The sequence below is a fragment of the Excalfactoria chinensis genome, chromosome Z (assembly GCF_039878825.1).
Source record: "Excalfactoria chinensis isolate bCotChi1 chromosome Z, bCotChi1.hap2, whole genome shotgun sequence".
Lineage (NCBI taxonomy): Eukaryota > Metazoa > Chordata > Aves > Galliformes > Phasianidae > Excalfactoria > Excalfactoria chinensis.
The window spans coordinates 36,718,959-36,744,867 of record NC_092857.1 but is presented as its reverse complement, the minus strand read 5'-3'; the positions used below and the strand labels follow the sequence as shown (position 1 = coordinate 36,744,867).

General features: G+C 38.0%; 2 protein-coding genes across 3 annotated transcripts in view; one reads left to right on the top strand and one right to left on the bottom strand.

Annotated features, from left to right (window-relative positions):
* Positions 1–785, bottom strand: part of AGTPBP1 (ATP/GTP binding carboxypeptidase 1) — a 68,366-nt gene extending 67,581 nt beyond the window's left edge. The window contains exon 1 of the mRNA XM_072360204.1: positions 614–785. The gene's annotated coding sequence lies outside the window, so the exon portion shown is untranslated. The remainder of the gene's footprint in view (positions 1–613) is intronic.
* Positions 180–24,029, top strand: NAA35 (N-alpha-acetyltransferase 35, NatC auxiliary subunit). Of its 2 annotated transcripts, XM_072360212.1 has the most exons (24): positions 223–317; positions 547–605; positions 1,327–1,468; positions 2,562–2,595; positions 4,558–4,672; positions 5,623–5,697; positions 6,932–7,099; positions 7,741–7,807; positions 8,801–8,844; positions 9,467–9,517; positions 10,218–10,301; positions 10,661–10,775; positions 11,234–11,412; positions 12,460–12,519; positions 13,616–13,722; positions 13,937–14,003; positions 14,543–14,641; positions 17,042–17,220; positions 18,205–18,341; positions 20,175–20,242; positions 20,497–20,637; positions 22,076–22,198; positions 22,990–23,070; positions 23,624–24,029. In XM_072360212.1, the coding sequence occupies exons 3-24, from the start codon at positions 1,345–1,347 to the stop codon at positions 23,681–23,683; spliced, it is 2,178 nt and encodes a 725-aa protein (XP_072216313.1). In that variant the 5' UTR covers positions 223–317; positions 547–605; positions 1,327–1,344; the 3' UTR covers positions 23,684–24,029. The 2 variants fall into 2 exon arrangements, with proteins under 2 accessions (XP_072216312.1, XP_072216313.1); XM_072360211.1 differs by lacking the exon at positions 547–605 and having other exon boundaries at positions 180–317.
* Positions 24,030–25,909: the final 1,880 nt, after the last annotated feature.

Below are 25,909 nucleotides of genomic sequence, written 5' to 3'. Positions count from 1 at the left end.
GGCAGGCGGCGGGGCAGGCGGCGGGGCAGGCGGCGGGGCAGGCGGCGGGGCAGGCGGCGGGGCAGGCGGCGGGGCAGGCGGCGGGGCAGGCGGCGGGGCAGGCGGCGGCCCTTCCCGCGATGCACCGCTACTGCGTGTAGCGAGGGTGCGCGCGTGCGCTGTGGAAGGGGGAAAGGAGGGGCGCACGCATGCGTTTTGTTACTGAGGCCGGGATTTGGGGCTGGAGGCGGCGCGTCAGGTGTGCCGGTTGGGGGCTGGGAGACGGGAGCGGGAGACGGCGGGTGAGGCCGCGGTTGCACTCCTCGCCCCGCGGGAAGGTGAGGATGGCACGAGCGACTCCTGCCGCAACCCCGTGGAGATGAGCTGCGCTAAGACACGGGCCACGCAGCCGGCGGCGGCAGCGAAGGCAGCAGTCGGCGTGTGCCGTGCGGGGAGGTGGACGGGGGAAGGCCTGTTCGGCTGCGGGGCCGGGTGCCCCGAGGGCAGCGAGGGGTCGGGGGTTAGCGGCCCTGACGCCATTTTGGTCTCTCTTTCGGTGTCTGCAAGTGTCTTCTCGTCACGACCGGCACAGCCCGGTGGTTTGCGGCCTCCTGAGAGCCGGCGAGGTACTGACCTGAGGGACGAGACTGCCTGGGACCGGGGAGCCCTTCCCGAGCGCCGTTGGGAAGCCGTGCGGTCACCGCCGCTGTTTGTTTTGCTGGCACCCGGGAGATCCGTTGTCACGGAGGCCTTTGTTGGAAGCTTCTGCTTCCGTCGGGAAGCGCGGGGCTGCCTGACAGCTGTGTTGATACCCTTCACAGAACGGGGGAAGACTGGGTGCCACGTGGTGAAAGCAGTATGCGCACAGCACTCCTTAGGGTGCCCCACGTGTGGGAGCACAGCACCAGCTCGGAGCAGCTGGTCACTGGTGCTCCAAAATTACGTTTTAGTCGGAGGTCGTTTAACACTCTGGCAGTGGTCTTGACATTGGAAGTCCCCACGAATATTTGTGTTTCTGGTTGTGTAAAACACCAGAAGATGAAACTGTGCTATCTACATCCTTTTTAAGGGAGGTTCTTCTCATGTGTCTTGTTTTATTTCCAGTTTGACAGAGACTTTATTATGTCTCTGTACTGACAAAGCTTTGGTGTTCTTAGCTTTTGAGGGTTTGTAGCCTATAAACAGGTGGTAAGGAAACTGAGTACCTTTCAAGCTGATTTTATGTAATAGCAGCCGTTTAAATGAAGTTAGTCTCTTCTGTCTTCCTGTATTATTGCAGGGGGGAAAATAAGCTTCCTTGAAGCCCTTTCTGTAATTGATGCATAACGTGCAGTGTCTCTGATACAGTTTTAAAGGAGCGGTATCATGGTTATGAAAGCTTCAGTAGAAGATGATGATTCAGGATGGGAGCTTGGTATGCCTGACAAGATGGAAAAGGGTAATACAGACTGGGTAGACATAACCCGGGACTTTGAAGAAGCTTGTAGAGGTGAGTTGTAGTGCTCGTGGTGTGTGAAAAACTTGAATCCTTGGAGAACTGAGTATAGTTTTTTGCTTCAGTAAATTAGTTTGACCTGCATTCAAGCTCCAAACAAAGAGACCACAATGATTGTGTGTTTTCCTGTGCTTAACTGTCTGCATGGATGCAAATATCAGGAGAACCTTGTTATACTTCTTCTAGATTGCAGAAATCTATATTTTTGTTGTGCGTTTTGTTTTATGCATTTTTGCATCTGTTTTCTGTTGTGTGTTGTTGGGGTTGTTTTGGTTTGGTTTTTGGTTGTTTTTTTTTTTTTGCAAAGAGTTCTTCCTGTGTTCTACTGAGTGGAAAACGCATTTGTCTATACAGAATCAACACTGTTTTCTCTGTAAATTTTGAATTGACAAGATCTGATTCTTTGTTCGTTTAACTGGTCAGTGTATCATTTTTCATCTTTGAACTAGGGCTTAACTTCAGAAGGGATGTAGTGCACCCCAGTCACCTGCAGGCAATTGCTTTCAATTAAACAAAGCCTTTTTTGCTATTAGTTATTACTTTGCTGTGATGACAAATTTATATATTTTTTTAGGTTGACTTTATGATGACCTAATGAAAAATAAATGTAAAACTGCAGCTTATGAGACACAATAATTTACACAATTATTGACATAATTTTCTTGTACCACTATAATTATTAATCATGTATGGTTTGTATGCCAATCAGGTGTATCTGAAGGCTTTGCTAAAAATAACGAGGAAAACCTAGCCTTCCAGTAAACACCTCCTCTGGAAAATTAGGCATCTGCCTAAAGGAGCACGGAAAACTGCTGTCCTGTGTTTCACACTGTTCAGGTTTAAAGTCTGGAGATTTGGTTGCTGGTGTCACAGAGAAGGGTTAGGAATGATTACGAAGAATGATTTTTAGCCTTACAGTTGTAAAAGTGCAAAATAAAAGCAAGTAAAGGTAGAGTAGAAGGGCCTGGTTTGATTCCCACGCTTTATTCTCTTTTAGACTATACAGTTTTAAAATAATACAATTATGCTGGAAATGTTGCATTAAGATTATGATTGTAATTATTTATTGTGTTCTGTTCCTTCATAGAACTAAAGTTAGGAGAACTGCTTCATGACAAGCTGTAAGTATGCCTTTTGGATAGTTATGCTTTTTTTAAATATTAATGCTTAATAATGAGCAAGTCATGCAATATTGACTAACTTTTTAAAATTTTTACTTTAGTTAAAGTAGTTGAAATACTTGGAGTATTATTATTAATCCCCATAAGCTTCATAGAAGTTCTCCAGCCCGATGATTATCTTTGTGGCCCTCCTCTGGACCTTCTCCAGAAGCTCCACATTTTTCCTATGTTGGGTGCCCCTGACTTGGGGGCCTCACGATGGCAGAATAGAGGGGACAGTTGCCTCTCTTGCCATGCTGGCCACCCCCTCTTCAGATGGAACCTGGGGTATCATTGGTCTCCTGAGTTGCAGGCACACACTGCTGGCTCATGCTAAGTTTTTCATCAGCCAAGACCCTTAAGTCCTTCTCAGCAGAGCTACTTCCCTCCCAGTTTGTATACATACCTGGATTACCTTGACCTATGTGCAAAACCTTGCACTTTGTTTCACTGAACCTCATTAGGTTCACAAGGTCCAACCTTTTAAGATTATCATGGTCACTTTGGATGGCATCCCTTCTTTCTGGTATATCAACGACACCACTCAGCAACTTCCTGAGGATGCACTCAGTCCCATCATCTGTATAATTGTTCACAATGTTAAAAGAGTACCAAACTCTAGGTATACCCACGGGGGACACCACTCATTACTGGTCTCGGTCTGGACAGAGAGCCATTGACTACAGCCCTCTGATTGTGATTTTCCAACCAATTCCTTATCCACTGAATGGTCCACCCTTCAAATACATATCTCTCCAATTTAGAGATAAGGGTGTGGTGGGATACCATGTCAAAGGCTATACAGTATTCCAGGTAGATGTTCTTTGTCCACTAATGCCATCACTTTATCATAGAAGGCCACCATACTGGTCAGGCACAACCTTCCCTTGGTGAAACTGCTTGCTCCTCATATGCCTTAACATGCCTTCTTAGGAGTACCTGTTCCATGTTCTTCCCCGGCACAGAGGTGAGGCTTACCAGCCTGTGGTTCCCTAAGTTCTCCTTTCTCCCTTTCTTGCAAATCAGAGTGATGTCTCCTTTTTTTCTAGTCCCTGACAGCCATGTCTTTTCAAATGTGATAATACTGCATTTTCACTTTATAGATTTCATGCTAACTTTAGAGGTTTATTGTCAGTAATGTTGAAACTAGTAAACCTACTGAACTGCTTTGCATGGAAATACTTTCATGCAAAAAGACCAGAAAAAGTTTTGAGTTTTTTAATTAATTTACTTCAGATGCCATTAGCATGCTTAGGTAAGCATGCTGTGTGCTCTAGAGTAATTCTAAAATGCCATGCCAAAATGGAAACTTGGAGCTCTATGCATGAACCAAAAATACACTTCAACAAAAAGGACATGCCATGATCCTGCTGGATTTTTTTAAGAAACAAAGTGAGATTAAAATATTTTAAAGAAAATGTATATTACTAAGATATGTCTCTTCATTTGAAGAAGGAAAATGGCTCTTGTTGAAGACCAATAATTCTGAAGACAGGAAGGAATGTTCTATTTAATAGCTTAGAATTATTTTCAGAGATGTCACCACAGTAGAACCAAAGCACAAGGCGCAGTTTTATAAACAAATGCCTTTCAGAATTAGAATGCACAATAACCCAACACACAATAAGCCTTTTTCTACATTTGCATAGGATTAGAAATGGAGTATTTAGCTAAGGGAGTGTTCTTCAATTAATACTAAGCAGTTTCTTTTATTTTTAAGCATGTCTTTTCTGACACGCCTGTTAAACAGTCCTCAGACTCATGAAAACCGTGATCTCACAAGATCAGTCACAGTGTACATGTGTCTTATTGTCAGCAGTGAGAATACAGTGTACTCAGTATATCATCTTATGTTCTTTTACACTGGTTTGTGAAGACTGTTTGGTATAAAAATTTGGAACATATTTATTTTGGTGTCCTTAGTTTTGGACTTTTTGAAGCAATGTCTGCTATTGAAATGATGGATCCCAAGATGGATGCTGGTATGATTGGAAACCAAGTTAATAGGAAAGTTCTGAACTTCGAGCAAGCTATTAAGGTTTGTTTCCTGTTTTTGCCTTCTCAGTGGCTGTGAAAAAATGATTTGAGTAGCTTGTGGTCCTTGCCTATTTTGTTACTTAGATTACTACAGTGATACTAACTCTTCCTGTGGAAATTACAGTAAATTGTTAAATATTAATACCTCAAAGAAATACATTTTGGAAATAGTTTTGTAAGTCATCCCATGCATCTTTTGTGATTTATATGAAGATAGCTGAAGGGAAGCCAGTTTCTGTACTCCTGGTGACTACTGGTTCAATTCATTACTGTGAGCAGAAGCTGTCAAATCTAACAGCCTTCACAGTGATAATTAACTACTGATGTATGGTCAACATTTATGAAAGTACACTGAAAGACTGCTACTTGGGTAGGAATAATGTGCTTGTAGAGGAGATATATATATATATATATATATACCAGTATATATATGTATATGTACATATATTTTTAATTTTTTTTTTTTTTTCTTTTACCAAATCGCTTTGAATGGACTAAGGGAGAAAGCTGTGTGAAATAACGGCAATCTAATTCTTAATTCAGATTTGCATACACTTAATAAAATGAAAATGAGAATTGAGGTCTCTGCTTCCTTGATCCTTCAAGGCGATAAAATTCTGGGCAAGTATCCACAATGTGAAAAGCAACCTTCAGAGAATAAGTCCTGCATAGTATTCCTTACTCAGTCATTATTGTGACTTTGCATACTGTTTGTATTTTTAAGTGTTACCGTGATGGGAAGTTAACTTTTTGAGAATTCATGAAATGTTATGAAGCTGATCAGTAAAGCATACAAATATTCAGAAGTCTTAACCAATTTATAATTTCCTTTTTGGTTGTTCAAATAACAATAAGTTGCTTTTTGGCTATTGTCTTCCATATTCTTAATTTTTATCTCTTGTGGTTTTTTTGTTTGTTTGTTTTTGTTTTGTTTTGTTTTTTTTCTTTAAGGATGGCACCATTAAGATAAAGGATCTCACTTCACCTGAGCTCATAGGAATAATGGATACCTGCTTTTGTTGTTTGGTAAGGATTTCTCTGCTACTAGCATTTAATGTTCTTGCTTTCAAAATATAACCCCTCAATCCAGATTGAAAAAAAGAAGGAGTAGAACTGAGGAATAGTGAACAACTGAACAGAAAATAGATAATTTGCATTTTTATTTCCATTGAGATATTTGTATTGGATAATATAACAGGCCATAAGTTTGATCTTACATGTGTTTGTTTTTCATTCTGAGAAAGCACTGCAGAAGAGAATTTTGAGTAATGTAAAAAGTTTTGGAAATTTATATATATATAAAATATATATAAGGATATAAATATATATAGATATATATATTTGTTTATATCTAATTGCCTACTGTGTGTTAGTGTTTACTATGTAGGAAGTGAGTGCACAGTAATCTACACTGTTACTCGGTTTTTTAAAGCCAGCATATTCTTCAAGCTTTCATTGGCATTTTGAGAGTGTAATGGAAATAATCTAAATCAGTTTGAAAAGGAGATGTGAATTATCAGTTATTTGCTAGTTGTAACTGTTTTTTCTGTATGTGTTTGTGTATATATATGCAACTGTACATGCACATCAACCTGCTCAGTAAATGATTCAAAATACTTTTAGGTGATCTTTAAAATGATGTCAATAAACTTACTTCATTTTATACATTATTCCCAAAAAGTCATACTGAGATCATTGTGTTTGACATGGTGTAACATAATTCCTCCATTCCTTCCTACTTCATGCACTGACTTTTTTTTCTTTTTTCCTTTTAATTTTAGAGAGAGGAACTGTCATCCTTTTTAGAAATCTTAACATACTGTATTTGGTGATATTTCAAGATAGAAATCATGTCCTGGATTACTGAAGGTTTCGCTTTAGTTTAAAAACACGGAAGTAGTAGAGAGTGGATTGTGAAAAGAAGCTATGTAGGTTATCACTGAATTGTTTCATAGCTGATTTCATTATTCATACTGAATTGTGTGAAGGAAACTTCTGTGTTTAGTGGTTCCTCAATAATATGTCTAAGCCACAGAGGTCAGAGCTGAACTTTTAAGTTTCCCCCACGTCAGAATTTAGCTGAAGGGCTGTGGCTAAAGGTTGAAACACCTTTTTCATCCCTTTCTGCTAGGTAGAAAGTTGTGATGATACAGACTTCCTTAATGGCTCACTGAAGTTCAGTAAGATGCAGAAAGAGCAGGAGTGTAAAAATGAAGACTTGGCTGTCCATGAGTAAAACATCTGATTTTCATTTCTGCAGATAACATGGTTAGAGGGACATTCCTTGGCACAGACAGTGTTCACTTGTCTTTACATTCATAATCCAGACTTCATAGAAGATCCTGCTATGAAGGCTTTTGCTCTGGGCATCCTCAAAATCTGTGATATTGCCAGAGAAAAAGTCAACAAAGCAGCCGTTTTTGAGGAGGTACGTTTCAAGATATGCTGTCATTAAGTATTGATTTCTTTATTATGCAGTGTTCCTTAAAAGAGATACTTAATGCTCTTTTCTATATTTTGCTTGAGTATTTGAGCCTCTTAAGTATTTTGAAGTATTTTATTCGGGAAACAATGCAAATCTTGTGGCTAACCATTTAAAATCAGATTTATGTTTGATTTCCTTTCTGTTAAAGTTTTGATTTTGTATTTTAGGTAACCATGTTAGTCTGTCTGAAATGTCCATGTATCAATGGAATGAGAATCTCTTTTCCTGTGACACTGGTCCTTTCTGTACCCTTGTGCCGGAGAAATCCTTTATTGTCTCTGAGCTTGGACAAGTCACTTTTTAATAATGAGTCTTAAAATTGATTAAATAGTACTGTACATCCATAGTTTTTTTGAAACATATTGGTAGGATGCTTGGTATGAGTTAGGAAAGACATACTAGTATTAAAGATCTATGTACAATTTTAGCAGGAATGTCACCCATAATTGGGGTTGTATTCCACTGTGTAGAATAAAACCAAACTTTTATGCCTGGTGTAGTTCAACAGCAGCAACAAAAAACAAGCTTAAAACAGTAACTGTGTATATTTCACTACTGATGCATCTGCAATTTTCATATTTTAGGAAGATTTTCAGTCAATGACATATGGATTTAAAATGGCCAACAGTGTGACAGACCTTAGAGTTACAGGTACAAGTTCTACTTTCTGTGTGTCTACATATTGGTTGCATTCTCTTTAAGCATCTTACTTATTTTTAACCAAATCTAATGTAGGAATGCCTTAATATTTGTACCAGTCTTGTGAATAATGATGGTTGGGTAAAAATAAGGACTGGTTGTTCTTTTTCTTGACAAAATGATTTGGTTGCTTATTTGTCGAGTGCCTGAAAAAGAAGTGCTTTAGTATCTGGAGTACTGCATCTGGATCTGGGGACCCAAAACAGGGAAGATGTGGAGCTTTTGGAGGAAGTACAAAGGAGGCTCATGATGATCAGAGGGCTGGAGCACATCGACAAAGACAAACTGAGGGAGCTGAGCTTGTTCAGTCTGGGGAACGCTTCAGGGAGAAGTTGTTATACAACCTCTCAGTATTTAAAGGGAGATATTACAGGCAGGAGGTGTATCAGCTATTCACACTGGTAGATAGTAATAGGACAAGGGAGAGTGTATTTAAACTAAAGATAGGAAGGTTTTTAGATTAGATGACAGAAGGAAGTTTTTCAGAGAGGTGCTGGATCTGGCTGCCCAGAGACTGTGGATTCCTCATCCTGGATGTGTTTGAGGCTAGGCTTGATAGGGCACTGGGCAACCTGGTCTAATTTAGCTGTCAGCAGCCCTGCCTGTGAATGGGGATGTGGAACTGTACGATCTTTGAGGTCCTCCAACACAAGTCAGCATGTGTGCCCAGCAAAAGTATAACCATGGGATCATCTAGTACTAGGGTAGCTACAAGTGGTTGGAAGGTACTCTCCTTGCATTCTGCTTCTTATGTTGCTACTTACTGTCATCTAAACAGATTGCTTGTGAGGAGAAAGCTCTCTTGTACTGCTAAAGCCACTGTTATTTATGTGTGCTTGAGCCTTCCCATTAGCCTTTATTTCCACATAAAACTTTTTTGATTTGTATGACATAGGTGTACTTAAGAGCACTTCTCTGCTTTTAGTTGAATTTTTCCTTTTCTAGGTATGCTAAAAGATGTAGAAGATGACATGCAAAGACGAGTGAAGGTATTTCTTCTATGTTTGCTTTGCTGATTATGCTTCAAGTGCACTTAATATAGGCTTTTAGAGAGGGAGCTGGATTATGAAGAAAAAAATAGTTTAGTAAATGGTTGTTTGTTCATTTTTATTTTTATTTTTTTTTCATGTGTGTGGTTTTGTTCAGAAGGATTGCTGCAGTGCATTGCGTAAAATGATGGTTCTTTACCTGCTAGATAAAGATGCTGAACTCATAAGCCTTTTCTAAATTCATTAATAGTTACACCATTAGAAGTAAGTGGAATGGTGATATAGAGTGTGACACGGGGCTGTGACAGGGAAAGTGGTATTTGATTTATGGCTTTTATGCAAGTACTTTGTGTGATATTAATAATCAATCTTGCTTTGTCAAAATATTTCAAGAATTTCCAGAAGGAGGGTAAATGCGCTATTTTCAGAGTATGCTGAAGTTACTGTAGTCTACTTAAGAAACAAGATGATGTGCTAAGTTTTGAACTTAGAACTGTTTTTTTTGTTCATTTTTTTAGTGTTTTTTTAACTCATAAGGCGTTCTGTAGAGGATAAAGGGCTTTTATCAGTAACTTTCCCTTGCAATTTTTAATAAATTATTTCAAATTTGTTAACCTTTTAGAGCACTCGAAGTCGACAAGGAGAAGAGAGAGATCCTGAAGTTGAACTTGAAGTAATTAACTGGTTTACTTTCACTTTAGTACATTGTTACTTAAAGGAGTAGCTCAGCTTGTGGGGAGTGTGTGTCACCATTGTTTGTACACCTGTTGTATATGAACTACTCTTCAAGAGTGGCCCTTAGCATAGCCACATTTAGTACATTGACTTTTAAGCCCTGAAGTCCTGGTGGCAGAATAGTGCTGCTGTAGTGCTTCCCTTTTTCTGCTTACCTCTCAAGAAAACATGATTAGCAAAGTAGAAGGTCCTAACAGTCTTATGCCTTCTCAACTCGTTTCCTTCCAATAGCTTTTACTCCTGACAGAAGGTGGAAACAGTGTAGCTCCTTCTAAAAAGGATGGTAATTAATGTATTTGATGTGGTTGATATAGAAGGGTATGGGTTTTCTTTCCAAGTGACATGTTTTCTTCAGAAAGCAATTATAATAGGATTTCCAGGGGGAAGAAGAAGAGTCGAAACCTTTTATTTAATTATTTTCAATAGCCATGGCTGTTCACCTAAGCTGAAACTGAAATGCAATTTGCATAGGAGCTACAGTCAGCAGCTATGCTTTATCCAAAGTATCTTTGTATCTTTTTACGACTAGAGAGTATAAGTCAATGGATCTATAATTTTTCTTTTTAATAAGTTTCAGGATTTAATGTATATTGCTTAGTAATTTATAGTGTTTTGTTGTGTTTTTTTTTTAATTACAGCATCAACAGTGTTTAGCTGTATTCAGCAGAGTAAAGTTTACCCGAGTACTGCTGACTGTTCTAATAGCCTTTACCAAAAAAGAGGTATGTCTCTATGGCGTTTTGTTTACATTAGGGTCCTTTCTCTACGATAGTACAAATACTATGTAAATCTGAATTGATTTTCCTGTGGGGTTAAGTAAGCCCTGATAGTAGCTACTGCGCAGTTTTCTTTCAATCTTTTGCAAAATACACATGAAAGTGCAGTAGCTGATACAAGCACAGCCTTCTGTACATATAGATATGTAAAATATCACTTTTTTTGCACAGAGAGCTCGTCTCTTCAAAACTGCTATGTTCAAACATTTGAATTTCGTTGTCATACTTTTTTTCCAAAACTAAGATGAATTCTGTAGTCAAAATATGTTGGTTTTACATTCAAGTAACTGTCCTGTGCTTTTTAGACAAGTGCAGTTGCAGAAGCTCAGAAATTGATGACTCAGGCAGCTGACTTGCTGTCTGCCATTCATAATTCATTACATCATGGTATACAGGCACAGAATGATACCACTAAAGGAGGTAAGGTTTGCTTTTGTTTGTGTTTTGTATTTTTTTCCATTTGTAAATATGTATCTTGATAAGCTTCAATATTAAAGTACATTTTAAAAGTTCGTTTAGAGCTAGTACTGCTTGTTATACAAACTGCTAGAGCTCTGAGTGCTGCTTCTTCTGAAATCAGTCATGTCACTTCAAAGCCAGAATTTAAGTGTATACTGAATAGTGGGCATTGCATTTCAAATCCCTGCATATGCATTTCAGAACAAGAAGCAGCATTTCATTGTCTGTACAGGTAACTGCTGAAGTGTTGAGGGTTTTATAATAGTAATCATTATCTCAGTTGCATAGTTAGTGTCACCAGAAGTTAATGTCAGCTAAAAAGTTCTTTTAGGCTAATTGAATCATTAATACCATGTCTTTAAAGTGAGTTCTGGAAAGTAAGCTTATGTGCAGCTTTTCTCTCTCTCATCTCTTGTTAGATCACCCTATTATGATGGGCTTTGAACCTCTTGTTAATCAGAGGTTGCTGCCTCCAACTTTCCCTCGGTATGCAAAAATAATTAAAAGGGAAGAAATGGTCAATTATTTTTCCAAACTAATAGACCGAATAAAAACTGTATGTGAAGTGGTAAACTTAACTAATTTGCACTGTATATTGGTAAGTATGAATATTTCATATTTATAGCCAAATATAAAAACTTACAGTCAGACTTAAGAAAAAAAAATGATGCAATCCATGCATCGCTATTGCACACTGCAGAAAAAAATGAGCTGTATGAATGAATCTTTTGGTATTTTCTGTGTATTTATCTGGCATTGCTGTGTACAATTCAGTATCTGCTATCTCTCCTAGTACTTCATCTTATTTATTTAATTACTGGATGAAGGCCTCCTTTCTTCTCAAACTTCTCATTTTTCCATAACTTGTTAGACAGTAGTTATGCATCATGGTAGCAGAACACAAGGAAGTTAATTTATTTGTAATTTATTTTCTGCATCTGAAAAGCTGTGTCTGCCACAGTGGAACGTAGTCTCTTGCTACAATTTTTTTCATACATGTATTCTAGAGCACAAATCTTTAAGCAGGTTATTCCGTGAATAGCAATAAAGCTAAGCAACTGTGCATGTTCTTTTTGAATAAGACATGCTGCCGTCAGTTGCTGTTTACTTGGGTTATAAGAGATTTAAATGCTTCTCTGACATGTGTATGTTCACTAAGTGATAAGGGAGCCGCAGTTAAGTCAGGCATAGTTCAAAGACCACGTAAAAATGCTTTGTCTTCCCATCTCCTGTTACATAGATTATATCGGTGTTTGCATGAAGAATCTGCTACTAGTTAAACCCTGCAGTTTTATTACAAACCTGGCTTGGTGAGATGTAAACAGCTTCACAGTATCCTATTTCTTTCTTGAATAGTACTATCTCAGTGTTGCATTGAGAAAAATAAATTTTAAAACTTCTGTAATTGATAATACAGAAGAAATAGATTTTAAGTTCATAAAAGGCTTTTTTGATAGTTTTTGTTTCTTCCTTCTTACATTTTGTATAAGCTATGTTATCTTTGTCTGTGCATTTTTGTGTGTGTAACACATACACATTAAGTGTGTGTGTGTGCATACAACATGTACATAAAAAAATGCAACCATGTAGAGGAGCTGCCATATTAAGCTGACCTTTGTTTTAATTTTTCCTTAATACAAATTAGGATTTTTTCTGTGAATTTAGCGAGCAATCACCATGTGTTCTTTCAAGATCTCTGTTACAGGTAAGTTCCAGTCTTTGAGCAAAGTGATTAGCTTTCATGACAAATATGGATTCATCCTTTTGCTTTACATATCTACATTATTTGCTCACCACTTAGTGTAATACAGGTTGTAAGATTTTTCTGGAGCTACTTAAGTATCAGATACATGTTCTGATCTCATTGTTTTAAAAACATTTTTAAAATATTATCTAGACTATGTTAGTACCTACTGGGTAAAACAGTGTTGAACTTTTTCCTGTGCCCTAATATTGGACCTGTACAAGCATTTTTCTACTGTTCTGCATCTGCTTTCTTTAGTTTGGGACTGATCATATGTGAACTACTTCTGTTGCTGCAACAGTAGCTGATGACTGGGATACAGCAGGGTTTTTTACTTGCTGCTTTGTTTGCCCTGAAAAAGTATTATGTATTCCTTAACTCAGTAGAGTACACTTCCTTGTAGGAGGCTTTGATCTGTGTAGGGTGTCCCTGGATGTGAGAACTTCTTTCCCTTTTATCCCATGTAAATAATGTGTAAAATTGATGGAGAATGTCTACTGGCAAGAAAACATTTCCATAACATACATATGTTCAGGCTTTGCACTGCATGCATTTGTACAGTCCCTGGGGAGCCTGGCAGCACAGTTTCTCCAGTTGCTGGAGAGCCATGTAGAAAAGGGGCAAAGCTTTTATGGATGAAAGAGGAATAAGCAGCAAATGTGACCAGTGAAAGTAGTAGCATCTGTAGGACAGAAAAGTTCTGCATTGGTCCATTTCTTTTCAGATTTGACTTTATTTGCCTCCAGGGAAACTGTGCAAACTATTTTCTATTAATCTTTGGAAACATCTGTCTGATGAATCATAGTTGAAAAAAAGAAATGAAATAATTTTCCATGTCTCAACTTACGCAAAAACGGAGCCTTGTTTTGTGTGAATTCAATACAAATGACTGATCTCAGTATGCCTTTGTTTTTAAGATTGCCACCTAACCAGACTGTCTGAATATTTTAAGGCAATTTTAATACATTTAGATATCTTAAAGACTTCCCTGTTTGCTGTTTCTGAAGCATTGCTTTTAACTTAACACATGTTTCTAAAAATACATTTTCATTTTCAGACAACTTTTCTGGTAGATAATAAGAAGGTGTTTGGTACTCACCTCATGCAAGACATGGTAAAAGATGCTTTAAGATCTTTTGTCAGTCCTCCAGTACTTTCACCAAAGTAAGTGTGTCTGAATTGACTTGCAAGTGTGTACATAATATGATGAAAAATATTTCTTTTTACAAAGACAGTAATTTGAAGAATGTACAAATTTTGTATTAATTTGTTGCTTAATATGTAGACGTATTTATACTTATATCTCTTGTTGAATTTTGTGCAACATAGTGGTGACATTTTAAATTCATGGGTCCATCTGTAAATATTTCCCTTCTAGATGTTGTCTTTATAACAATCACCAGGCTAAGGACTACATTGATTCCTTTGTGACACATTGTGTTCGGGTAAGTGTTCATTCCAATTACATTGAATGCATTCACATATGACTACTTTCAAGATTAAACTTACCTCTGAAAATGAAACCAGTTACCTAAATTAACTGATGTGAAGGCAGAATTGGAAAACTTGGCCATCTTAAAATGGTAACACTTAAGAAGTTAGAAAACTGTTGGTTTTTTTGCTTCTTGTAGTATATTTCCAGATTTTTTCACTAACACTTCCGTTAACATTTGATGTTACAAGAAATCTTCACTAGCCTACCTCTTTACAGGGTATTTACATGCCATAAGAAATACACAGTAAAACCTGAATTATTTTTACCTTCTCTCTGATTAAAAAACAAAAGTGAAAAGATTGTTTGTATTGCAATGACAGAGCAATGAAAATACCAGAAAATAATGGAAGACTTATCGCTTACTCTTAAATCTCTTCCTACATCAGTTTCTTGTCATCACATTCTTCTAATGGTAGATGTATAAAACATGCCTAGTGACCTTCCGCAAGGTTGTGTTGAGAAATTAAAACTGTGCTTTGTTTCTTTCAGCCATTCTGTAGTCTGATTCAAATCCATGGACACAACAGAGCTCGTCAGAGAGATAAACTGGGTCACATTCTAGAGGAGTTTGCCACCCTTCAGGATGAGGTAGTTTCCTAAGTAGCAGGCCAGCAAACCTTTCTTTCCAGACATATTCCTGCCAGATTGGAGCATTATTTGATTATATATAAATGAAGCAACTGCTCTGTCCTCGTGTCTTTAAGACAACTTCAAAACTAGGATTCCTAAGGTTCAACCCAAGAAGTATATAGGATGAATCCAAACACTTCTTGTTAGATCTGTTGAACAAAAGATGTTGCATTTTAGGGTTTTTGTTTTATTTTAGATTAATTTTGTCATATCAGTAAACTTTGTGGAAACCTACTGTTATGTCTGTAACTCAGTGACAGTTCCACTTCTTGTACTCTTCTGTCCATTTTGTAACTGTTAGTCTGCAAGTATGTAAGCAGAGAGAGATGGATGAGACAGAAATCCATCAGGTTCCTGAAATGCGCTGCTTGCTATACATCCTCAACATGCCTAGTAGGAACCAATACACTGCTGAATTTACTGCTGGCAAACTGAGAAGGCATACTTAATGTAACTACCAGCAGTGGCCTTAGGTACAGAGATCATAATATTGTGGAGTTTGAGGTTTGGTATGGTATACTGAAAGCAAGTTTTAAAAAAAAACTAGATTAAAACTAGATTTTAGAAGATCCAACTTCAGGATGATTAGCATCCAGCTATGAGGGATTCCTTGGTAAGCATCTGTGTACGTCAAAGGAGCTTGTAAGTGCTGGGAAGTATTCAGTAACAATTTTCCATAATTACAACAGTCTATTCCCCTATAAAGGGAAAGGGAGGAGGCCACCTCTTCCTAAATTCTAAATAATCTTCTGTCTGTGCTTTAAAGTGAAAAAGAAACATATAATCTATGGAAAAAGTGGCCTAAGGACTACAGAAGTGTTGCTAGGGCACGCAAAGTTGCATCAGGGAAGCTAAGGATCAAAACTGGAACTTGCCTTAGATGACAGAAATGAGAGAAGTTTCTTTAGTTATATAAGCAAAGCAGAAGTGCACAGGGAAGGCATATGCCCATTGATAGAACAGAACAGCAAAGCACTACCTTCAGGTAGTGTTTCTTTGCCAGCTTAACTGGAGCCCAGATCACAGGATTAAATAGCTGTAACAGTACAATTCTTAACCTACAGTCAGTGGAGGAAAACAAGTGTCAAAAGGTACAAGCTGTGCTGTGAGAAGTTTTGCCTTGATATAAGAAAGCAGGTTTTTTTTTTTTGTTTGTTTGTTTGTTTGGTTTTTTTTTTACAGTGAGAACAATCATTGATGCAACAACATGTAATGTGATAAAATCCCTATCACTGTAGGCTTTCAAGGAGCTGTTGGGCACAGTGCTTTTTAGTCTCATCTAGGCCCCATTCTCCATTGAAGTTTGGACCTGATGATCTTCAGAGGTCCTTTTCCAGTGGAGCTGTTTTGTGATTCTCTGAGACATCTTTGCAAGATACTATTGAAAATTCAGATTTATAGCTCTGTAGAGCAGAAAACGGCTTTATTTTTGTTAAGTTTTAAAAAGCATAAGTGTAGTAAACAATAGTTATTTAAAATATGTACTCCAGCTTGTTTGGGATTTTTCTCCAGAATGGACAGTAAAAGACAACAAAAAAAGGTGAGTTTTCTGCTGGGAATGTTTCCTTTGGTAGTCTGAGGTAATGAAATAAAGCATTTTTCAGGACCCTCTTGCTAAGAAGAACAGTCATTTAGAGGTGGGGGAAAATTTACGTATTCTAATGTCTCTGAAGATGATTTGTTTCAGTGTTTACTGCAATACTGCTGCAAATGCTGCACTTTTGAGACACTTTAAAAAAAAAAATTCTGCAGTGTATAATGCGATGTTTTGTTTGGTACTGCTAGTAATATTCCTAATTTGAGAGACTTCACATCTTCTGTACAATTACATTTTAAGACTGAATAGGTCTTACCAATGTTCTAGTTTCTCTGGTAGGCCACAGTGTAAACATACTTGCAGACCAAGCTTAGAAATACAGTACTTCATTGCAGCCAGGTTTAAAAAAATAAAATAAAATGAAGGAGTGATTGCAAAAACAGACAGACAAGCAGTAGTTTACTGTATTTTCTGAGCTCCACTGTTCACAGGACTGTTAATCAGTTTAAAATTTGGAATTTTAATATGAGCAGAGGTATTTCTGGTTAACAAACTTGCCTCCCTGAATTATTGTATTAAACACTTTTTCCATTCAGTAGAATTTCCTTATACTCATGTGAAAAATGTTTTTAATTTTCACCAGTTCTAGACCACTGACACAACAATGTCTGGAGAAATACTTCTGTTTTAAATTTGGAGCATAACTATGGCAGCATTTGGACTCAGATTTCTTTATTTCTGGGAGAACTTCAATGTACTTTCAGTCTAATGTTCTTCCTCTTGTCATTGAATAGTTTGCCTTTGTTTTTCTTTTTTGGTAGGCAGAAAAAGTAGATGCAGCACTCCATAGTATGTTACTGAAGCAGGAACCACAAAGACAACATTTGGCATGCTTGGGCACCTGGGTCTTATATCATAACCTCCGTATTATGATACAGTACCTTCTGAGTGGGTTTGAGTTGGAACTTTACAGTATGCATGAATATTATTATATATACTGGTAAGAGAATGCTTTCTTTGCAGTTCTTGGGGGAGGGATGCTACTGCTGAGTTTTAAATGTGAACATTTTAAAAAATGGATTTCAGCTCTTTCTTTCAGTCTTAAGCTGGTTCAAAACACTATTTAATTTCCTATTCATTAAATTACAAATGGACAAGAAAAATGTATTGGTTTCTTTTCTAGTTATTATTGTACTTTATTTTCACTGAAGTAGTAATTGGCTTTCATTTAACTTTTGGAAACAGTGTATTCTAATGGAAATGGGTGGAAAATACACTGATTGACAGAGAAAACAATGCAGGAAGATGTTACTTTTGTGTTTTCTGTCTTTGTCCTACCAAGATCAGTCATTTTATTGGCCACCTTTAGCATTTCTAAAGAATTTGGTGTTTTAAGTTGTGACTGTGGGGCTATGTAAAAATAACGTCATATTCTTTAAACGTATTTGATGAGTTTCATGCCGTTACTGAAAATGATCACCCTTTTTGAAGTGAAAGTGCTTCTTTTTTCCCCCACTGTGCTTTATCCACATAAAGTTATTTTTCATAGTAGATGACTTGTTCCAAATGAGAGGAGATTTTTAAATGTCTCAGTTTTTCAGTGCAGCAGTAAAAATTTGATGTTGATCCTATCCACTGTGAAGTACTTCTGTACTCTAGGGAAGGTTTTTGGGGGGTGAGTTGGTTGGGTTTCTTATTTATTTATTTATTTTTGATCAAGCTACAAATAAACTGCTATGTAAGCTATGGCGCTTTTGTTTGGTAATGCATGAAATTTAAAGCCTGAAACTTAATAAAACAGAATATAGAATGATTTGTTGTTTTCATCCATGCACATTTTTCAATGGATTTGGATGGATTTAATTGCCCTAAAGGTTGTCCCTGTGAGTAGGTTCATTGAGTAAACCAATTAGCATTCAATTAGAAAGCATGCATTATGTTTTACGCTGTAGTACTTTACAACAATATACTGTTTTTTCTACAGGTACCTATCAGAGTTCCTCTATGCTTGGCTGATGTCAACACTGAGCCGTGCTGACAGCTCCCAAATGGCAGAAGAGAGAATAATGGAAGAACAACAGAAAGGCCGTAGTAGCAAGAAAACCAAGAAAAAGAAAAAAGGTATCTGAGATGTAAAGTGTAATTCAGATTTGTTGGGTTTTTTTTTCTCCTTTTCTTGTGACCATGTCAAACTGAAATTAAGAATTGAGTCAGAACATATGAGTGGGAAGAATGTCCCGAAGTTTATGAAGGCTAAAAATAAAAATTTTTAACTAAAATAATGTCTCTGCGCAAGAGTTTTCCATTTATTATTTATTTAAGTTTAAAAACACCCAAACTCATTCGTATTCATAGCTTCAGCAGTTGCATTATACATTAGATGCTGTGAGATGTAGTTAACAGGCCCAGAGCAATTGTCTTTGAAAAATACTGCCTTTCCAAAGTAATTATAGACACGAAGGTATGCTTTTTGTGACTAGACTCTATAGCTAGATTCAAAGACCAAACTTTCGATATATTTAATTTCTCTTGGTGTTCAGAATGTTGCTTAATTTTCAAATGTTGAGTTACCCTGTTTAAATTCAGTGGTAGCAGTGTTGTGCAAAAAATCTTGTTTAGAAACTCAGTCTTTCTCTGATGCTTCCACAGGAAAGAAAGTGAGACTTATCTCTTTCAGTATCATAGCAGACTTACTCGCTAGTCAGAGCAATAAGCATGCCCGCTAAATAGGTAGCCAAACCCACTCATTAAGTAGTATTTAATATGGCTTTGCCATGCCGAAGTGGCTAGTAAGATTGCAGTAAGTTGGAGTTACCTTAGCATTAACTTTGTGATTGAACACCATGCAGACAATCTACTTCTCTGCTCTCTCTTTACTTCTTTGTTCCTTCTTTTCTGTGTATGCATATCCTTGTCTTCCAGTCAAGGAGAACATCTAGATTTGAACAGCTTGAGATTATTTTAACTGAATTTTCTTTGCTCTGTAAATTCAGAAAATTTAACACTTTGTAAAAAAGTGCCAAATATGAGGCCAGTTGGCACTAGTTATACAGAGGAAGCTAAAGGGGAAGTTCAAATAATAATATTTGAGTAAAAAATCTTTCTTGTTAAAAAAGCTTCAGCCTTCTATTGACTTTTAGAATCAATTTATTTCATTGAAGGCAATGTAGCGTTCACGTGATTGTAATTAAGTATGTCTTGTGATATTTTATGTAATCAGGAGCCAGGTGAGCAGAAGTGCTCATGCACCAGTTGTCTTTCATTATTTACAATGCAGAAGGTGTAGCTTCTTTCATTGAATAGATCAGTCCAAGCCAGCTAGCTTATATCTTTAACTTGAGCACAGTATGCTGTTGAAACGGTTAAACTGAAATCAGTACAGAACGCTATCGTAATACACAGAGCAAGAAACTAATTCCTGGTCTTAAAGTGGGTGCTGAATGAGCACATGAAGAATTCTCACCTTCTTATGAAAGTAAATAGTGAGTTGCAATAGAATGATGTAAGTATTGATTTCTGCTGTGTAGGTGAGTTATTGCTGTGTTTTGGTGTTCAATTTTGTATAAAATTTTTGAATGCCAACAGCTGATATTTAGCACATTTATGCATATTACAGTACTTGGAGGCTTATCTGTATTTATTAGGAAGAAACTGGGAAGTACAGTTGCACACATTTGGTAATTGGTAATTGCATCGAAGCTCACAAATATTGCAAGTGAGGGGAGAAAACTTACTTGAGGAAGTGAGAAATGTGTTAGATACAGTGTTGCTAGAACATATGCAATTCAACAAGCAGTATATTGTAAGAGGCAGTTTAATGAAAAGGAGTAATTTACAGAAGTGTTTCAGCTCATATAATATAGTGACACATGTCATGTTTGGAAAGTGCTCTTGGAAATAATCTGAAATAAGTTCTCTTGCTTATATGGAATTTTCTTTACCTAAAATTTGCAGTTCGCCCTCTGAGCAGAGAGATCACTATGAGCCAAGCGTACCAAAATATGTGTGCTGGGATGTACAAGGTAATTTTTACATGCTCTACTGATCAGTGCCTTCTTTTCTTTTTTAACGAGAATAGAGTATAGATTGCATGCCATCTTTGTTTTTAGTGGAACTAAAAATGAAATTCAGGTTTTTAATGTGGTACAGTAAATTCTCTACTTGTTTTGCCTCTATCTAGGCTAAATTATGTGCTAAATTATATCTTTTATCTTGCTTGTGCAAAAGACAACGTAAAGCTAATGCTTCTCACTGTACTCTGTCTTGTCCTTTTTAGACAATGATTGCATTTGACATGGATGGCAAAGTAAGAAAACCGAAGTTTGAGTTGGATAGTGAACAGGTGCGGTATGAGCACAGATTTGCTCCATTCAACAGCGTTATAACACCACCCCCAGTGCACTACCTGCAGTTTAAAGTGAGTAATTTTAAAATGCAGCACCACTCATGCTTTTGTAAATAATCTTTTACTTAGACACTACTGTAATTACAAAAAGAACTCTTAATATCTTGGAGTTTGCATTAAGGCATACCTAGGCATCCTCAGACAGTGATGGGTGTTCCTGCTCTTGATAGAGGGTTGCAGAATGGCTCTATGGTCTTCCAACTCCAGGCATTCTATAATGCTTTAAATCAAAATTGCAGGAAGTTCTAGCTTTTGTATGCAAGGAAAATTGTTTTAAATTCTTACTAAGACTTTTAGATACTTGGAAATGGATCTTGTCTCGCAGTTTAAGATGCTTGTGTTGATTTGTATTAAAATGAAGTCTGCTGAAAGTCAGCTGACAGACTTGTTTGTTGTAGTTTGTCTAGCAGAATGTTTTTATTACTGCAATAGTTAGGAAAAGGAAACAAGAATAAAACCAGATTTCACTTTTAAATAATGGAAGCGCTGTTTGGAAGCACGATATGTGGAGGTCTACCTTTGTTCAGTCTCGTCCTCAGTAGTGTTACAGATCAGACCAGCTGTATCTGTGTCTAGTCAAGTCCAGAAAAAATCCAGAGATACACATTCCTCGTTGGAAAACCTGATCCTGTTACTTTTTCTTCTCCACTTAGTCTGTGGATAACCTGATTCCGGGCTGCACTATTTCCATTTTCTTCTCATGTACAGTCTAAATCTCCCAAGCTGCAATTTATGGTCTTTCCCCCACTAGTCTGCCATTACAAAGAAGCTTAAGAGAGCCCAGTTGGCTTGTGTTCAACTTAGTGTTCGCTGCAATGGCGCTCCTCCTCTAGTTGGTGACTTATACTCCAGTGATGTGGGGTTATTCTGCTTTAGTCACAGCAATTTTGAAATGTTGTGTTGAACTTAGGTATCTGTTAGCCAGTCTATTAAGCTTTTATAGGTCTGTCTAGCACTGAAACTGTAATATATAGCATACCAGCCACACTCCTTAATATATTATCATGAATAGCTGTTGTGGCAATTAAGACGCGGCTTCTCCCCTGTCACTGAAGTTTTTATCATCTCTAAAAAAAACGCATTGGAGCTTCAAAATTCTATAAAGTGAAGATTTGAGTAAAGTGAGTCTTAATCCATTTGACTTCTTGGTTTGGGTTTGTTGTTTTTTTCACCTTTTTTCCCTATAATTTTATTCCCTACTAAATAACCAAATGAAATGGCAAGTTGTTGAAAACAGGTATCACTTTATAGCAACATTTTGTGACAGTATACAATGACAATTAAGCAAAGTATTGCTGCTTAGTATTTGCCTATTAAAATGTTTTCAACTTTACTGCTTTTTCTTACCATTTATCTTTTTCAACACAATCATCTTCAGTCAGGGTAATAAAAATACAACTTACTGGCAACTGATCTTAACATGTATTTATATATTTCTTTAATATGATAGGAAATGTCCGATTTAAATAAGTACAGCCCCCCTCCTCAGTCAGCAGATCTCTACATGGCAGCTAGCAAACACTTCCAGCAAGCTAAAATGATTCTTGAGAACATTCCTAATCCAGACCACGAGGTAAGACTTAAATACTAGAAAAATTAATGGTTGCTAATGATGGAATGTGTTTGTTTGAATGAGTTTGATCCAGGGTACCTTACATGTACTCTTCCAAAACGCTGAGCAAAGCTGAATGTTTTTATTAAGGACTGATCAGAATAGTGTGGTGGCATTTTACACAGAAGTTCATTTCATCCCATTTGGTAATGGAATCTGGATTGTGCTCACCCTTCCAAGGCTTCTGTCTGCTGAGTATCTTAAAAGACAGGCAGCAACATGGTTCTTTCTTGTATGATACCTGCTGGTGTCACTTGAAAAACACACCGGTTTTACTAGGAAGTGAACTTCCACGCATTCCTAGCTCACCTGGAGCCTGATAGTTTTCCCTGAGAGATGGAAAAATTAGTTTGAATGTCTGGAAAGTATATTTGACTCTGGCAGCAGGTTTGTCAGTACTAGACTGTAAACACTTCATGTTTGGACCGCTGTATAGGGTAGATACCTAGGGTCTGTCTAAACATTTTTTTTTGGACAAGTACTTCAGAAGTTGTTGCAGTCTCAAGAGTCTGTGTACTTAAGCATGGATGACAGTGGTCTTATGGTCTGTTGAACAAATAAAATGTACCCTTTATTAAATGTCACTAATCCACTTAATGTAATTCTGAGTAATTTCAGAACACTGATCTCTGGTGAAATACGCTGTAAGAGGACTGTAGTAAAGTTAGAGTATTCAAGTGTGTCTATTATCCTTGAAATGATCTTGAAGTCGTATGCTTTCAACTGAAAACTATGTGCTGTTTTCTGAATAGGTCAGTCGAATTCTAAAAGTTGCTAAACCCAATATTGTGGTCATGAAGCTTCTGGCAGGAGGTCACAAAAAAGACTCTAAGGTAAGAAAATGCCAGGTTAAATTAGTGTGAAACATATATGCAACAATACCACAGCTGAATTGGTAGATTCAGGCCATAGTTACTCTGTCAAAAGAACTGAGAAGCAACAGTTCATTTTTCCTTGAAAATAAGTATGTTGTAATTATTTAAATAAAGAAAACTCTTATGTTTTAAATATCTTTGAAACAAAATTGTAAAGTATGTGTAGGATGGCATGTACAAAATTTGTCTTCAAGAGCAGGAATTGATATGTGTGCCAGCAACTTGTGTGAACACAACCAGGAGAGTGGCTGGCTTTAGGATAAGTAGATCAGAGGGAGGAGAGGGCCTTCAGACTTCCTTGCTGAAGGGTGGGCATGGAAGAGGAAAAGATGATGCTTAAGGAATGCACAGCAGCACTTTACTGCTTTGTACCTCTGGCCACTAGAGAGGAATTACTGGTATATCCAGCACTAGGTTGGAACATTTTTCAGATAGATAGAAAAGAGCTGGGATTATTTTTTCTATCTCATGCTGTTGCTTGAGTGTAACATTTTAAATGTTCCCCTTCTAGGTTCCTCCAGAATTTGACTTCTCTCCTCATAAATATTTTCCAGTTGTGAAGCTTGTTTGAAAGATGAGACTGTTGTTAGGATACCTGAAGCATAATCAGGTACCAGCAGTAGGATGGAATATCTAGTAGTGTACCAGCTCAATGGGATCTTTGGGATAAAAGTACTGATTTATGGAGTATCTCTAGCCTGCCTTCTTTATATGGACTGAATGACAACTGCTGTTTTAAAGTGGTGTTTTATAATGTTACACAGGTGAAGCTGATTATAATCAACTGTGTTGTTGAAAAATGTTGTACGTTCATTGAGTTTAAATAAAGATTTAATCAAAAATCACTTTTATGAATGAACCCTGTCACAAAATGGTGTTTAAACACTCATTGCTGAATAAAAATGATGCTCTGCAGCAGTATGTCTGATGATGGGCACAGCTGAGCTGCTGCAGGTAGGCTTTTAGCAAAACCACTTGGAAAAACATCTTCCATACTTTCACCTGAGCTGCATTGTTCCCTTGTTTTGCAAGTAAGATGGCTGAATTCTTTTCTTGCCAAGTCCAGTCAACTTAAACAGTCTTTATAGAAATTAAAAGCAGATGAAAAGGAGACTTATTCATAAGGTTCCCACTCCACTGAATTCAGTGATTTTTGTTTCAGTTTTGTCAATTGTCCTGGAGCAATTTTGCATCAGATGGATGAGGTGCCCTTGAAGACAGAAGGCAGGGAAGAAGAAACAATGGAGTAGAACACATGAGTTGAGAGGAAAACCATCTGCTAAGCCAGAAAAGGAAGGGGAAAAAATAATAGTAATGATAATTACATATACAAATGAGATTATTGTCTGACTCAGTTCTTTCTGGGGTGCCATGTCCCCATAAGACCTACTTTCCAAGACCCAGGATAGTAATCCAAGATAGCTTTCTAAGACCCACGATAGATGTTTCCAACCAGCCATTGGTTCCTTCCACCATTTTGAGCTCTTGGCAAGTGCCATGGCAGCTTTGTTGGGGGTGCAGTATAATCCACCTGCCAGACTTCCCTGAGTTTGCCATTGTGCTCCAGGGCAGGGCATGTTGTGGACAACCTGTGCAGTAGCATCCATGGCCAGCTCCCACCTTTGATCCCAAGACCTTCTGTACGTTGTGTCTCTTCCTCCATGGCCTGATGTATTCCCCTTGACATCCTAGTCACCAAATTGGAAGAAAAAATGTTTGATGGAAGGACTGCTTGCTGGATAAGGAACTGGCTGGATGGTCATACTCAGAGAGTTGCAGTCAGTGGCTCAGTGTCCAAGCGGGACTGTTAATGACTGGTGCTCCTCAGGGATCAGTTTTGGGCCTGGTGTTATTTAACATCTTTGTGGATGACATGGACAGTGGGATTGAGTGCATCCTCAGCAAGTTTGCAGATGACACACTAGAGAAAAGGGATGCCACTGAGGGACCTGGACAGGCTTGAAAGCTGAGTCCATGCCAACCTCATGAAGTTCAACAAGGCCAAGTACAAGGTCCTGCACCTGGTTTGGGGTAGTCACAAGCAAAGATACAGGTTGGTCTGAGAATGGCTTGAGAGCAGTTCTGAAGAGAAGGATGTGTGGGTGTCAGTTGATGAAAGATTCAACATGAGCCAGTATTGTGTGCTTGCAGCCCAGAAAGCCAACCATATCCTGAGTTGAATCAAGAGAAGCTGAGGGAGGTGATTCTGCCATTCTGCTCTGCTTTCATGAGACCCCCACCTGGAGTACTGTGTCCAGGTCTGGAGCCCCTAACACAAGAAAGACATGGAGCTATTGGTGTGGGTCCAGAGGAGAGCCATGAAGATGATCTGCGGGCTGGAGCACCTCCCCTATGGGGATGGGCTTAGAGAGCTGGGACTGTTCAGCATGGAGAAGAGAGAGAAGGCTCCATGGAGACTTTATAGTATCTTTCCAGTACCTGAAGGTGGCCTACAGGAAAGCTAGGAAGGGACTTCTTATAGGGGCATGTAGCATGGCTTTGGACTGGATAAGGATAGGTTTAGACAAGATATCAGGAAGAAATAATTTACTGTGAGAGTGGTGAGACACTGGAACAGGTTGCTCAGTGAGGTTGTGGATGCCCCCTCCCTGAAAGCATTCAAGGCGTCTGGATGGGACTTCAAGGAACCTGGTCTAGTGGGAGGTGTCCCTGCCTATAGCAGGGAGTTGGAACTAGGTGATCTTAAAGGTCCCTTCCAACCCAAACCATTCTATGATCCTATGATCATGGGCCCACAAAGCTAGAAATAATTCACTCACATGTTGCCAGTCCAGAT